The 15,910-nt window shown below is 34.0% G+C and overlaps 1 protein-coding gene across 5 annotated transcripts; it reads right to left on the bottom strand.

Annotated features, from left to right (window-relative positions):
* Window positions 1-3,341: 3,341 nt before the first annotated feature.
* Window positions 3,342-14,236, bottom strand: LOC107613136 (3-deoxy-manno-octulosonate cytidylyltransferase, mitochondrial). 5 transcript variants are annotated; one of them, XM_088497144.1, is made up of 12 exons: window positions 13,616-14,158; window positions 11,989-12,364; window positions 11,653-11,890; window positions 10,471-10,545; window positions 9,436-9,738; window positions 8,382-8,427; window positions 6,803-6,889; window positions 6,548-6,672; window positions 5,966-6,105; window positions 5,798-5,849; window positions 5,573-5,683; window positions 3,342-3,695 (listed from the first exon to the last, which is right to left on the bottom strand). In XM_088497144.1, exons 5-12 carry the CDS (start codon window positions 9,706-9,708, stop codon window positions 3,603-3,605), a joined length of 927 nt encoding a protein of 308 aa, XP_088353270.1. In that variant the 5' UTR covers window positions 9,709-9,738; window positions 10,471-10,545; window positions 11,653-11,890; window positions 11,989-12,364; window positions 13,616-14,158; the 3' UTR covers window positions 3,342-3,602. The 5 variants fall into 5 exon arrangements, with proteins under 5 accessions (XP_088353270.1, XP_088353269.1, XP_088353271.1 ...); XM_088497143.1 differs by lacking the exon at window positions 10,471-10,545 and having other exon boundaries at window positions 13,616-14,236; XM_088497145.1 differs by lacking the exons at window positions 11,989-12,364; window positions 13,616-14,158 and adding an exon at window positions 10,648-10,723 and having other exon boundaries at window positions 3,411-3,695; window positions 11,653-11,729.
* Between the last annotated feature and the right edge of the window lie 1,674 nt (window positions 14,237-15,910).

Genomic DNA, 15,910 nt, shown 5'->3' with positions numbered 1-15,910 from the left:
TTAAAGATAAAAAAAAATCTTATTTTTTAAAATAAATTTATAAGAAATTATGTCAGAGAAACTCAATTTCTGAAGTTCTTCTAAGAGCATATGTTTATATTTAGTAATTTTTGTCAAACCAATGTTATTATTTGAGGACTTTTATTAATAGAGGTTCACTGATGGAATAAGATGTGACTAACGAAGCTTAGATTTTATGTTATTATTTGACTCATTAAATAATTCGTACGTAATAATTATATTTTTTGTGTAATTTTTTATATGTATATTTATCTATTCTTTCTTTTTCCTTTTACCCTCTTACAAATTATTGGTTAAATTTTGCAACTCCAATATATTACAGATAAAAAGTGTTTCAAATACGTAAAAAATTAATCATCACATCAATATTAAATTTATCATAATAAAATAATTTAATTTATTTATAATGGTATAATAATTTTTTATAAGATGTCAAATACGTATTTATGTATATAATAGCTTATTAGTAACTGATTCTTTTATTCACGTAACATAATTGGTTACGAATAGAGCCAATAGATTATTAATTCGTGTTTTACACTTTTACTATTGCACTATATTCAATTATCAAAACTCTTTTAATTTAATTGTTAGAGATTAATTAGTTCTTAATACGTGAAATAAACGCAGATATGACAAACTAATTGATACGAAAAAAATTGGTAACTAATTAAGCATACATGAGCTATCAATGTATGGGATCAATGTATCTGGACATATTAAATTTCGATAATTTGGTAAAAATGATGATTTCTATAATAAATTAAAAAGTACCTTTCCATATACAGACAAGGAAATGTAAGGCTTAAGGAGGAGCTAAATAAGCTACAAAGCTAGGACTTCATAGAGGAGTAGCACTGTGGCAAAGGAGAATACAAGAGCTAAAAAGAGAAATTGCGCAACAATTTAAAAGAGAAGAAAAATTGTGTGGACAAAGAGCCAAGGTTATCAAAGATTTTAGTGAATTGGCTAAAAGGTATTCAAGATAAAATCATATCTCTTATTCAAAGTGCCTTTGTAAGAGGTAGACAAATCCAACAAGATTATCATTTTGCAAAGAAGTTGAGATAAGGAGATCCCTTATCACTGTATTGTTTCATTGTAGGGTCGGAGGTTCTAATTATTCCGGTGAAGGAAGCGCTAAGTGAGGAAAGGATAACAGGGTTACACATTGCCCTCTCAATTCAAGTTATCTAGGGATGGCAATACCATTCGAATTCGCGGGTATCCATCCTGCTCCTACCCGCTTAGGACGGGTAATTACCCGCCCCGTATTAGGACGGGTTTTTAGTGGGACGGATTCTTGGGAGGGGCGGGGTGGGATCGGGTTTAGGTAATACCCGCCCCACTATATATATATAATATATATAATTTAGTAGATGACTAGATAAATTTTGCAAAGGCTAAAGAAGAAAGAGTTATACCATATATTTCTCATTCTTCATCAATACACAGAAGCATAAGGATAATTTTGAGTAGTCAGGAAGGGTTAAATACTGTTTTCATCCCTAAGGTTTGGGGCGAAAATCAAATTCGTCTCCGACCTTTTTTTGTTATTAAAACGATCCCCAACGTTACAAAACGTTATAAAATCATCCTTTACTACTTCAATTTTATTATCTTAACCAAATTACCCTTTATAATTAATAAAAATAATATTAAAAAAAAAACAAAAAACCCTCCCCCCACCTCCACCCCCATCCCCGATGTTTCTTCCTTTTCCATCCCCTTCCTTATGCTCTTTTTGGATTCTCCCTTCCTCCCCCTCCCCCACCTAAAAAACTCCAATTCTTCTTCTCTTCTTCAACAACAGCAACAACTAAATCTAACAACAACAATTCTTCTTCTCTTCTTCACCAGCAACAACAAATCCATCAAATTCACAATAACAAATTCAGCTTCCTTATGCTCTTTTCGAACTCCTCCTTCCTCCCCCTCCCCACCCAAAAAATTCCAATTCTTCTTCTCTCCTTTAGCAACAGCAATAACTAAATCTAGCAACAACAATTCTTCTTCTCTTCTTCACCAGCAACAACAACAAATCCAACAAATTCAATAATAACAAATTTAGCAGCAACAACAACCATAAAATAAATCTCTAAAAAATTAAATTTGACAACAATTCAACAATCATCAATTGCACTTCAAATCCAAAATTAGCAACCACAGAAATTAAAAAGAATTAAAAAAAATGTTTATGTTCTTCAAAAAAAAGGAAGAACGAAAAAAAGGAAGAACGAAGATGAATCCAAAGCCCCCTAAAACAGCCAAACACCACCATTTGAACAATCGGTAAAGTAGAAAACAGCCAACAAACGCTCTAAAAGAGCGCCGTGTTCTGCCAGTCCCCAACCCACGCTCTCTCTGCTAATGGAGAACATGCATTACCTCTTCCGAGGCTTCACCAACACTCTACAATTTGTTTTGTTTTTTTTTTAAATATTATTTTTATTAATTATAAAGGGTAATTTTGTCAAAATAATAAAATTGTAGTAAAACACAATTTTATAACGTTTTGCAACGTTTAGAATTATTTTAATAACAAAAAAAGGTCGGAGACGAATTTGATTTTTGCCCTAGACCTTAGAGACGAAAACAGTACTTAACCCAATCAGGAATAACATTTGAAAACCAAGTTTTGATCCAGACCAGGGTGAATATTGAGAAAATATTTTGAAGCTCTCAACTCAATAGGAAAAGAAGTTTTAATAAAATTTTTTATTCAAGCTATCCCAGCTTATGCAATAAATCTGGTGATGTTTCCAAAAGGTTTTTGCCAATTCAAACAGCAAAATTCTGGTGGACTTTAACTGCAAAGAGAAAGGAGTACACTGAAAAAGTTAAAGATAAGCAATAACAGCTGAAAGAGGGTTAGGATTCTTCTTCATTTGGTAATTATTTTAATTTTAATTTTTGTTTTTGATGTGACAGAAATTAGGAAGATAGTGTAGTCTTTTGTTTGGACAGGTGGTGAGGAAGAACAAGACATAGTTGAGATATCCAAATCCAAAAACAATGTTGATCATCACCATTTGCCCTTCTGATATGACTATTGTTAAGCTACATTGGGCAGAATATGTCAATTTAACATATCAAATCACCACGCCATCAATGGAGATCAATATAAAGAACAGTCACAAGTCACTAATCATAATTTGGGATCCTAATTAGGTCAATTAAAATTTGAGTCTAATTTGAAACGCGAGGTAAATATACTCCTTACCAGGAGAGCTATGCACAGACAACCAGTTTCTATATATTATATAAAAATTAGTTCAACATTTTTGGGGAAATAAAATGAATCAAACCAACGACAAAAATTGATGCACCAACCAAGTAATCCCCGTACAACTTTTTTTCCTGAAGTGGTATCTGTGCACCACAATATATGTATAACTCAACTTTCCATGTTATAAATACCATTGGATTAAAACAGAACAAACTTCGCAAGTGAACATACATTATAAATCACAGTTTGTGTGGATAGAAACAAGCATGACTATTAGGAAAACGAATAAGAACAAAATTTAATTCCAAACTTGATGATTTTAAGGAGGTTTTTCATAATCATAACCAAGAGTTCAAGACAAGTTCCTCTCACGCATTAGAGATTCTATCTTTTGAACATCTTCTGGAATGTCAACACCATGGGCCTCGTGGTTAACTTTTATTACCTACAATAATAGATTGCAAAAGTTAATTTTCATCTTTTCAAGCTAACATGCACAATAATGCTATGAATGACTAACTCAAAAAAGATTTAAATCAAAACAATCCACAATGACAAAGTTGATAAACGAAGAAGTCATTAGAGACATTTTACATCTATTTCAAAACGTGAAATGTCCTTAAAACTGTAGGCACCTTCTTCTTGTTCAAAGGCAATAGTGAGATGATTAACACTTTGGGATAATTTTATCCCCCCCCACCTGCTTTTTTTTTTCTTTTTTTTTTTAAATGCAAAATCCTATTACAAACTTCAAGAGAATCTGTAACTATCACATTTGAGTCTAATATGTCAGAACTGAATTTTAATTCACAATCAGTTTTATTCAAATTGAGAAGAATTAAAAGATTTATTACATGAAAATAACAGCAAACCATTTTATGCTACGAGCACTCACCAGGTATTCAGTTCGATGTTTGCTATCGTTGGCTGCTAAAACTAAGGTATTTACAGAATATATGCAGCTTTTCTAGATACAATTTTATCAATCATCTCCCGAAAGCTTAAATAAATATGATATTGGTCAATCAATGATTATATATCTTAAAATGTTAATACACCCACCAATGCAAAATACATCTAAAGTTGAAAAGTAACAACCATACCAACCTTATGCAGAAAATTACCATTGATATTTATCATTATTTCCTTATTACTATTAGGATTTCACTATTGTTATAAATAGATGCTAGTATTCCTCTCATGTAAGACACATCACATAACTTTCTCTCATCTCCTCATTACTATTTACTCTATTATTTTATTGGTATTTTAACAAATAATTTAGCAGGAACAATCTTAAAAGCTTGGACTGTTCAATGTATGTAAATGGGATCCGAACCTTGGACTATATTGTATGAGTATTTGACTAAGACACATTTTCTTAAGCAGGTTTATGTAAGAGGAGAGAACAGAAGAATTGGGCTCAATAATAAGCAGCCCAATTAACTGCAAATATAGCTTGCTACAGCTGTATGCTAGGTTAGAGTTCAGACCAAGGAAAAAAAAAAGAAAATAATAAGAAAAAGAAAACACCTGTGGGCTCCATCAGAAAGTTTCTAAGAAGTTTGCCCCAGATTGGATGTCAAACTCTTGAATTTACCTACACACTCATGATGCATGTGTAAACTCAAACACAAAATTCGACCAATAAAACTTGCAAGAATTTACTTATTTTGAAAATAATATTACAAACTAATTACATATCTAATTATAATAAACATTCATAATAAAAGTATAACGACAAGATTCTAGTTTTATCATAATGAACGAAATACTACGTAAACACAAATGAAATCATAAAAAGGTACCGGACATCAAGATCATCAACTTTGGAAGCACTAACTTAAAGTGCTTCACGTATAATGCAGTGTTCTAGTGCTTGAGATCAAATTCTAACAAAAACAATAAATTTACGAGTTTATCCCACGTATGTACAAGTTCTCTCATGTTCATTTAGGTCCAAACTTTCAAGCAAGTATCTAGAGACTAGACTCCTTAGTCATAGGAGTTTACTTGAGAGTTTAACAATTGTAGATAAGCATAAGGGAAAGACAGGAGTCAGAAGAGACTGGAGTTTAGGTAGGCGAGGAGATGAGCTATTGAACATATCCTCCAACCCATGTAGATTTCGAGTCATTTTGAGCAAGACTCTCTTTCACTAAACAGTTCTCAATATTTTTCCATACCCTAATTTTTCTGATCCAGTTCCATCATAATACCACTAAGACTATTTAAGGCCAATGCTAACCAGATAAAATTTAAATAAATGCAAGCCAGTAAGACATTGACAAATTAATGACTTGTATGAAAACATTCAGGAACCTTCATCTTATAGCCGTTCTCGAGGACTTTAAGCTGTTCCAAATCTTCCTCGAGTTGCAATGGAGTAGGCTGAAGATCTGGATAAATCTTCAGAAACTTTGTATCATAGCTCTGCAAGATGTGTAGAAACACAAACATTACATCCCAGTGAAGCAAATACTGGTAATAGACCCCTGAATGAAGAGGAATTATTATTATCATGTCCAAAGAATTGAACACCAGTACCTGTATCCCCAGGTGAAGCAAATAAGGAAACTGTTGATTGACCTTTCCCGACCTGTACCGTGCATGAATTTATTAAGTTTTAGAGAGTGCCTTCATATATATACATATGATGATGATGATGATGATGATGATGATGAAAAATCAACCTTCTAAGTGTTCCTAACTTACTTGTTGAATGGGATCAATCCTCGTGAAAAATAGATAGCATAACCACAATTATCTACGACACATTTCACTCTATTCGGATCAAGTGCATCTTCTGGCTTTAAAGATGTGACTGCAGTACTGAACACCGCATCTGGAGTTGCCTGTAGAGTGTAGACAACATGACAGATCATCGTATGATTGAAAAAAATATAGATCCAGTATTGGGGAATAGATCCTCTCAATTTTTCCTCTCGAGTGATGTTGTGAAATGTGATCTTTTACCATATAACATCTTCTCTCATTTTTTCTTGGTTCTACTTAAAGAGTGTATCGTGAGAGATCACACTTTACAACATCACTTGAGAGAAAAAGTTGAGAACTAGCTTAATAACTCGTTGGTTAATATATTGTCATGTGTGTGAATCTTGTAACCTACTGATATTAAAGGATGCATTCAGTATCATTGATTCCCAATTTTGCTAAGAAAACTGTGCATATAACCAGAGCCTAAAGCAAAATAATCATTCATTGTTGCCACGTAAAAATGTCTCCATCTTTAATGGTATTAGCTACAATAAACCAAAGCAAAAAGTAAATTCTTACCTGTAAAGCTTTGACAATGCCATCAATTATTTCAGGTTCAATAAGAGGTTCATCACCCTGAATGTTGACAACAATATCATAGTTTTTACCAAGCTTCTCTAGGGCTTCACTGCAGCGCTCAGTACCTATCAAGCATAAAAAAAGTTATGAATCATTGTAAGACCAAGAAGAAGAGGAAAGAAACAACCAAATAAAGACAATATCTTATTAATAATTGTAACTTAACAGTTCCAATATCCAACTAATTTTTGTTACCATTTCGACAAGACTCAGATGTCATTACAACATCAGCTCCAAACTTTCGACAGCACTCCGCAATCTTTTCATCATCAGTTGCCACAACTATAATCAGATTAGCAATCAAACATCAAAAAAGTAAACCAGATTAAATGTAGGGAACACTGACAATTTCTAGAATCAAAAGCCCAAGAGGTTTCACAATAGAGAAGAAATGTAAACACTAAACAGTATAACATTACATTGATAATTATCGCCCAAATATTAATGGCAAGTTAACCCCAAGCCCAAAATAATGATACAGGGAAAATGTCTCTCTTCCTCTTGGAAGATTGATGGTTTGTTTGTTTAATGATTTTATAATCTGAAGGTTTGTACAAAGGGTGCTATTGTCAAGGGCCGCCCAATTGCCAAAGATCATGCTAAGAATAAGTCTCATTCTGGCCTAGAGTAGTCTTCTAGAGATTAGTTTGGTAGATTGGTAGATTCTCCATTGTGGTTCAACAATTTGGTATGATGCTAAGTGAAGCTGATCATTCTGTGTTTTATCATCATACTCTACGAGGCAACATATATTTGATTTTGTAAGTTGATGACGTTGACAATGCTAGCAAAGACAATGATGGAATAACTTAGGTCAAACAACATCTATGGCATCATATTTAGACAGAAGACCTTGCATGCCCGTCACTTGTTGGGCATTGAAGTAGCAAAAGTTAAAGACGGATACTGGTATAGTCCTCTTGTGGTGAAAGTATTCCATGGATATCTCAAAAGAGACATACATACTTGTTGCAAAGCTGGTTAAACATTTTAACACACTTATGGATCTTAATGTCACAGTCCTCCAAAATTAGAGGGGCAATGGATTCTGAAATCTTAAGTATCTCAAGGTGATCATTTGCCATGTTCTGATCCCAAAAAAAAATATTATATATATATATATATATATATATATATATATATATATATATATATATATAAAAAAAAAAAAAAAAAAAAAAAAAGAGGAAGGGGTGACAGGTCTGAGAAGGTCATTTGAAGCAACTATTCTTAAAACTTGCTTATGCTTTTGGTGTTTAAATATCAAACTCCAATGTAGGAGCTATGGATGATGAGCACCCATAAAATATGAGATAGAATTACACAGATGGAAGGAGAATAAGATCAGAATGGTCAACAACATGTTGAAGGCTGGAAGCTCCCTGACTATACTAGTATTCACCACATCATTCATGTATCAAAACCAAAAAAGATTGTAACATCATTTTCCGGGAAACCATTGCCGATTAATTGTTGACACAAAGGATAGGAAGTAGAAGATAACACTAGCTTTTAAGAAAAATCGATTACGATAATATTAAAAGGTAAATTCCTTTAAGGCACCAAATCGAAGTAAAATACCTAATCTAATTTTATCAAACAAGACTTGCTTGCATACGAGAATAGAATATAGACTACAGCTAAGGTGAAACAAATAATATATACTTAAAGGCCTTTATTTTATAACACAATTTCCAACAATTTATAATAGGTAGTTATATAATATAGTTACATTCAAGCCTAGATTAAATGAAGATCATGTACATAGACATACCAACTTGATCCAACGTGGCTGCCAGCTTTGCCCTTTCCCATGTCCTCTGTAAAAAACCGGCCATACATAAACAGTATATATCAAAATTGGAACATTAGAAACAATAAACTCAGAAAAAATTGCTGGAAAAATAGTAAAAGAAATCAAAGGTACTGAAGTTTCTAGTTGACAATAAAAAAAAAAAAATAGAAGTAATAACTGCAAAAATTGAGAGAGATAACAATAAATAAATAAACAAATAGTTAAGCATATAACACAACCTGAAGAACACCCAAAATGCCGTTGAGTGGAGTTTCCCCGCAAGTTAGTGCAGCTTGTACAATTTTGCACTGCCTACACATGTACCCATTTCTCCTACACTTATTTAACTTCCGAAAATCCAACTTCAAACAAGCATACTATGCTCTATTTTCTCATGTCATGTTTGGTACATTGTAACAAGCAACACTTCTGTTGTTTTCTTATTGTTACACTAATTTGTTAAGTTAGTTCAGAATAACAATGTAGCAATAATGATTGACCAGCATCCTTCCTTACTGTACACAAATTATAAAGAAAATTATCATTTGAAATTCTTTAGTATTTCCAGTTGCCATAGAATTCATGGTTTAAAGGAAGGAACTATGTGATGAAGTTTATATAAATACTGTTGAAACTTAAAAGCATCCCTCCAGTTTAACTTTTAACTGTAAATGAATCTAGACCATAGTGTACTAGGATGCACAATTTCCTCTCTCTTTATTCAATTACTTCAAGTTGTTCAGTTTTATTAACGTGAAAAACAAAAGCTAGAGTCACAATTTTATTTCAAGTTGGAAAAACTGTCATGCTCTTTGAAGATTATTATCTGAAAATAGTGTCCAAAAATTCTCACAATTTTATTTCTATACCATGTTCATTCATTTCCCAACATTGGATATGAACCCTGAGCAAAAACTATTCCACGAAATGCACACAATGTCAACAAAAAATCAAATCGGCATTAACATAAAAAAGAAGAAGTAATCATCTATAGTTTAAATGGAAAAAAAAAATTGAAAGAAGAGGATTAGACCTGGATCATAGGTTTACCAAGAATCTCAACGAGAGGCTTTCCCTGAAACCGGGTAGAAGCAAATCGGGCGGGTATGATGCCGACGACCCGGTTCCGGAATTTCTTGACCCGAGTCCAGTAGGCGCGAGCACCGACCGCAGTAGCAACTGCAACTCCGGCCATAATGCCATGGAGGATCCAGAACTTTGCGCTGTTGGAAGACTCAAACGGCGAGGAAGACGACGATGAAGAATTAGAGGAAGAAGAAGACGAAGGTGATGGGCAAAAGGCCATGGCAAAGTGAAGGAGGAGGAGGAGATCGATCTGCGTTAGAAGGTTCTATCGTCAGTGGGTACCTAGTTAGGGGTGGGCATGGTTTGGATTTTCAAAAATCCAAACTGCAACCACTTTAGAACCAGTTTTATGGTTCATGAAACCAAACTGAAACCGAATTAAAAAGAGAAACCAATTCTAAACCGGTTTGAAAAAATAAAAACCGGTTTCAAACCGATTTTAATATTTAAATCCGGTTTTATATATAAACCGGTTTTAAATCCAGTTTTTTAATATCCAAATTTAAAATCCGGTTTTAAATCTGGTTTTTTAATATCCAAATTTAAAATCCAGTTTTTTTTTTTAATCCAATTTTAAAACCAGATTTTTTAACCAAAAATCCAGTTTTAAAACCAGTTTTTAGAAATCCATTTCCAAACCAAATTTTTTAACTAAAAATCCAGTTTTAAAACCAGTTTTTAGAAAATCCAATTTTCAAACCATAATTTTTTTAAAAGTAAAATTAATACTAATGCCTTTTTAAACTATATAGGTTCAATACAACTAGGATTTGGTTCTTTATAAATCTAATGACAATAGCTAATCTAAATAACATTTAATCATTCTCAAAACATCAAAATGATACCACTAAAAATTCTCCCTAAAACAACAACCACAAAATATCAAAAGATGCCAATAAAGTCATCAAACAACCACAACTTTTGAGGAAAATATATCTACAAATAACAAAATATATCTGCAAATACATCAAACAACCACAACCTAATATTTTTCAAACGCTAGCATCAGGTGCTTCAATATAATTTCTAATCGTGGTGCCAACTCTTCTGCAGCCTCCTGTTTGAAGGAAACCAAATGTGGGCCATACATAAAATTAAGTAAATTGGATAACTGAATATGATTCATTAAGCGAAAACAAACAAATATTGTAGTCAGAACCTCTTCAAGTGTTGCAAAAGCTGAACAAGCAGCCACTTGCACCCGCTTAACAACAGCCAGAGAAACATACTACAATCTTTACAATAGCATGTTAAGTACCCAGAAACTAAAATGGATTGAAACTCAGCTAAAACCCATTCAATATGCTAAGAGAACATGATAAAGGTTACTTAGAAAATTAGAAATTGAAACACCCCTTAATGCTTCCCATTTTTTATAAGGTATAAAAGATATAAAAGAGAATGGGAATAGAATCTGATAAAAAATCAGATGAAAAAACCAGATGAAAAAAGTCTGAGTTTGTAGTAGTAGAAAACTGACTTGAGTGGATTAGAATGGTCAATTTCAGGTTACCAAGAGAGCAATTCTGTCAATAATTCTTGCAACATTTGCTGGGTTTAGTGTGGTGATGAGTGGAAGTTCAATTATTGGTGAGATTCTTAGATGGAGGAGAACTTGGCAGCAACAACAACAACAACAAAGTGGAGGAGTTCAATTAATCAAAATGCAATTCAAACTCAAGAATCCCAGCAGCAATATCTCAACAATATCTCAGCAATCCAAACAAATTGCAATTCAAACTCAAGAATAGCATGATAGCATGATGAAAATAATGCAAAACAGCAACTCTTACACACAATCCAATTGATTCGGTAAGCATATGGCAGCAAAATCAGATACGACATAGTGGATTAATAGGATTAAACAATCTCAATAGTTTCAGCAACAATTTCAGCAATTTTGCAATAAAGTAGTAAATTTCCACACAAGCAAACAATGTTCAGACTTCAGACCATCTCAGCCCAGTTTCTCATCAAAACAACAATTCCATCACAAACAGCAAATTAGCTCGAAACACTTTCAGCAACAATCAAAACCTAACACTCTAAAGAAAATCATCCCAACCTAACCACCTATAATCAACTAACAGCAACTAATCTAACTAAGCTAATTAACCAAAATTAATCAAACTTAATAAAAATAAAAAGGAAAATGGACAAAAACCTGGAAGCAGAGAACTAGAACAGGGCAAGAAGAAAGGGGACAGGGATGTTGCAGCGGCGGTGGATGGAGGACGCTGCTATAGGCGACGCCGGCATGCTGGAACTGCGTCAGAACTCTGTGGAAAGAAGAGAAACAAGGGCTACTGCTTGTTCTGCTTGTGCTGGAACTGCTTGTTCTGCTTGTTCTGGTTCAGTGAAAATTCATGGTTACTTCCAGTTTCACGAACTTTGTTGTGCTCCTGGGTGGAAAAACAAAATATGCAATGCAATCAAATCAGAAGCACGACAACCCGAAATTCCTCTAGAAGAAGCACGAGCAGAGGCAAATGGTACTAACCTTGTGACCCAGAGGCAAGAAGCACGAACAGAGGCGAATGGAAAGCAAAAGAACCGGAAGCCCACACCTATGACGGCGAGTCGGCGACGGTGAAATCAAAGGATGACGACGGCGAACGAGAAGGAGAAGACCAAAGGCAGAAGAAGAGAAACGCTGAAACAGAGGTGAAGCCGGTTGAAGGAGACCACACGGTGCCGCCGTGCCGGTGCCAGTTGCCTGCTCCGGTGCCGGCTGCGGCAGAGACTACACGATTGAAGGAGAAGAGCCGAAGGAGAAGACAACTGGATTTGCGCGTGTGTGGTGCAAGGTTCTGAGAACCAGACCGGTCATCAAACCGCTCTAGTTACTGGTTCATTGGTTTACTGGTCCAACCGGTCTAACCGTGGTTCAACCGGAAAAACCGTTTTAAAATAAAATAATAAATAAATTATAAATAAACATCCTAAAATATAATTATAGTCTAATATAAATCTTAAAATATCTTCTAAATTTAAAACAGGAAAAGTCTAGGGGTCCAGCAACTTTGTTAAATTCTGGCCAGCATGTAACTAGCAAAGAAAAGTGAGCCATTGGATGAAATCTCACACCAATCTCACACCATTAAAACCATCATTGATGGCTATTTGATGGTTACAAATCATAAAAGTTGCTGGCCCCCTAGCATTCTTCTTTAAAATACTATATAAAATGTCATCAACCAAAGTCATATGATCTTATCAAAATACAAACTCAAAAGTTAAATAGTAAAAAAAAATACCTAAGACAATAGCTATAACATCCAAATGAAACAACAATTAGAACTCATTCAATTTAATCACTACACCAGCTTCAATTAGTTTTTCTATGCATTTTCAAATCATTACTAAGAAAAGAAAAAGTGCTACTTACACATTACTAAGAAAGTTGCAACCCAAATTTCAAATCACCCAAAGAAAAGGAAAGAACAGCAAACAGGAATTCAACAGGTAATGAATCTGGCCTTCAACAATTTCCTAGTGTCTTCAGAGCAAGAAGGTCACGCAAAGTTGGATGAAGGTTCCATCTAACATATTTGAAAGCATAATTTCTAAAACAAACGAAATAAACAGGTGTTTGCCATTCCGTACATAAAGGAGCACAAATCCATATTACTAGTAAACATCCAGAGGTGGGTTATCAATAGGCAGAGCAAATAGTGACCTGAGGTTTCTCTTCTATATCACTAGCTAAATGGAAGTTCACGTTGAGATCCAATTCCATGGGTTTTCTATGAGAATTTAGCTCAACAAGGGATGAATGATTAGCAAACAAACAACACATGAGAATTAGTGACAAAAACGACCTGCCTAATACCTATTCTGTTAAAAAAAATTGATGGCATCAAAATGTAACAGAGTGGAAAGATCACATCCAATACAAATTCTATATAGCAAAAAAGATAAAATTAGGAATGCTTCCAATATTTTCCAAATGCCAAAATATCAATAACACAAAGGAGAAGAAATCAAAATCATCAACTAAAAATGAAATTATAGTACTTCAATATCGTCATGGTATACACCTTAAAGAAAGACATAATAGAATTACAGAATCATATATCATATATATAAATATAAAAAGCAAAAAGAAACTCATGAAACTCCTTTACCAAGAGGCCGTAGCTCCTCAAAATCATTCAGATATCGAGAACTATGGGGAATCGTATTTGAACCACCAAGATCAGAAGGTTTCGAAAACTGAGATATTCTGGTTGAACTGGTTGACGGACGGCGACAAGACGGCGGAAGTTTAAGGTCGTCCTCCTCGCCGCAGCGACGGCAGAGTTCCTCAATTAGTGCTCTGTGAGGCGGTTAGCAGAACCGATTGGGGGTGGAAAGTGAGCCTTCTGCCCGATCGAACGAGAAGCAAGGGGGAAGGACTTCAATCCGGAAGAAAAAGGGATTCAATGGCTTGGGCGGCGGAATCTGCTCTACGAAGACGACGGACGCCGAGCTGACCTCGAGGAAGAAGCTGCTATCGGTGAAAGCGAATGAGGGTTGGAGACTTGGAGCATGAGGGAAGATAGATGGACGGACGGACGGCGGCGATTTGCAACTGCTTGCGGCGGTGGTGATGGCTAGGGTTTATTTTGGCGATTTGCAACTGCTTGCAATGTGTTTCCGAATCAATCAAAGAAAGGGAGAATCGGGCTGGGGAGAAAAAATCTGGGCATCTGGCCCTTTTTGTGAAAACCGACCAGGTCCCAGTTCGGTCCAACCGGCCGATTTCCGGACGATTCAGTAATTTCCAAACGGTTTTTAAAATGACGGATTTTTTATATAGACCAAACCATAAACCCTTCAATTCCCGGTTGGATCAGTTCGATCGGTCGGTCCGGTCCGATTTTTCAGAACCATGGTGTAGTGTGAAACTGTGAACTGGTTCACTGAGTTAGGGTTTTCCAATTTTGGATCCTAATTCGAATTTGGTTCCGGATCCGAATCCGAATTTAAATTGCTTAAATGGTTTGGATTAAAAAACCAAACTATAAAATTAATGTAATTTGGTTTGGATTTTTTTTAAAAAAAACTAAGTTTTTTTAAATGGTTTGGTTTGGATTAGGTTTAAAATCCATAATTTGGATTTTTTTTTTTTTTGCACAGCCCTATTCCTAATGGTTGTAATTACCGTACATTTGTCAATAGGATATTCTCAAGATGAACATAGTAATAGAGTTTCCTTTGACCTGCGACTGTCATAGTAATTAACAATGTATTTATTATACTTTGATTCCGGACACCTAATACCCTAGGGTGCTAGTTGAATGGATATTGGGTATAATTTAAATACTTGTAGAATTAATGATTAGTCAAAAAGAAATCCGTCAACTCTCGGTAAGGAATTTGAGCTCTATGATTATAATGATAGAGATGAATAAAACATTGGTCAAGGGGATTGAATGAATGAAGAAATGAGTTTCTTAGGTCATTTACAATTCATTATAATAATGGTAAGAAATTAGAGTTTGACAATTAAACCATACTCTAAGGGTTAACCAAGAGCTAAAAAGATGGAAGGAATTATACTTTGTTCTTCTCGGGTTCTTAGTAAAAATATATTACTTCATAATATCGGGTTGTTAAGGAGTGTTGCTAGACGCCACCTTGATTAGTAAATTTAGTATGACTAATTTACTACCCGCTTAGTATTGAACCTATGGGGTCACACACTACGAGTGTTCTAATCTTTGCTATAAAATTATTTAATTATTATTTTGATTTGATCAAATAAATAATTATATTAATTCAAATGGAATAATATTATACTCTTTGCTAGCACCAAGAATATAATAATAGTATGATAATTGAGAATATTAAATGAGATTTGAGAATAATTAGTTATTCTATTTCTAAATTTGGCTGAGATTCTATCTGATTCTGTTTCAAATTGAGTTATGAATTGATTATATTTGAAGGATTCAGATTTAGAATTTCAAGATACGATTTAAATTTGAATTAAGATTCAAATTTAAAATCAATAACAAATTTCATACTATATATATGTATGCTGAGAGTAGAGGAAGAGATGATAATAAAAACACAAGAGTTTTATTCTTTTACCTCTTCACACATAAATGTATGTGACCTAATTCTTGGAGAAGAATTTTATGGTGTGCAAAGAGTTACAAAGAGGTTTCTCAATTTAGATCAGATGTCCATTGGTCAAAGAGTTGACAGCAAAGATTGGTATCGGTATGAATACGAATAGCGCCTTTGTACCATCGAAGAAGAAATTGATTTTTACTAGCGTTTAGATTTAATCTAGATATATTATTTTTAGAATAAAATTTAAGCACAAAATAGATCTTTATGATTACTTTCTTTTCTTTGCTGCGTGTTATAAACACATAGTAATTCTTTAGTGGTATCAGAGCTTTGGCTTTTTGTGTTTAAATCTTTATTCC

This window comes from Arachis ipaensis, chromosome B8, assembly GCF_059453495.1.
Source record: "Arachis ipaensis isolate K30076 ecotype BB chromosome B8, ASM5945349v1, whole genome shotgun sequence".
Taxonomy (NCBI): domain Eukaryota; kingdom Viridiplantae; phylum Streptophyta; class Magnoliopsida; order Fabales; family Fabaceae; genus Arachis; species Arachis ipaensis.
The sequence above is the reverse complement of the archived record's forward strand: the minus strand, read 5'-3'. Positions and strand labels throughout refer to the sequence as shown.

Coding starts and splice junctions, on each gene's coding strand:
- LOC107613136 (XM_088497143.1), bottom strand. CDS start 9,708: ATGGCCTTTTGCCCATCACCTTCGTCTTCTTCTTCCTCTAATTCTTCA. Junction 5,684..5,797: donor TGCTTCACCTGGGGATACAG/GTACTGGTGTTC, acceptor CACATCTTGCAG/AGCTATGATACAAAGTTTCT. Junction 3,696..5,572: donor AGAACGGCTATAAGATGAAG/GTTCCTGAATGT, acceptor CTATTATTGTAG/GTAATAAAAGTTAACCACGA.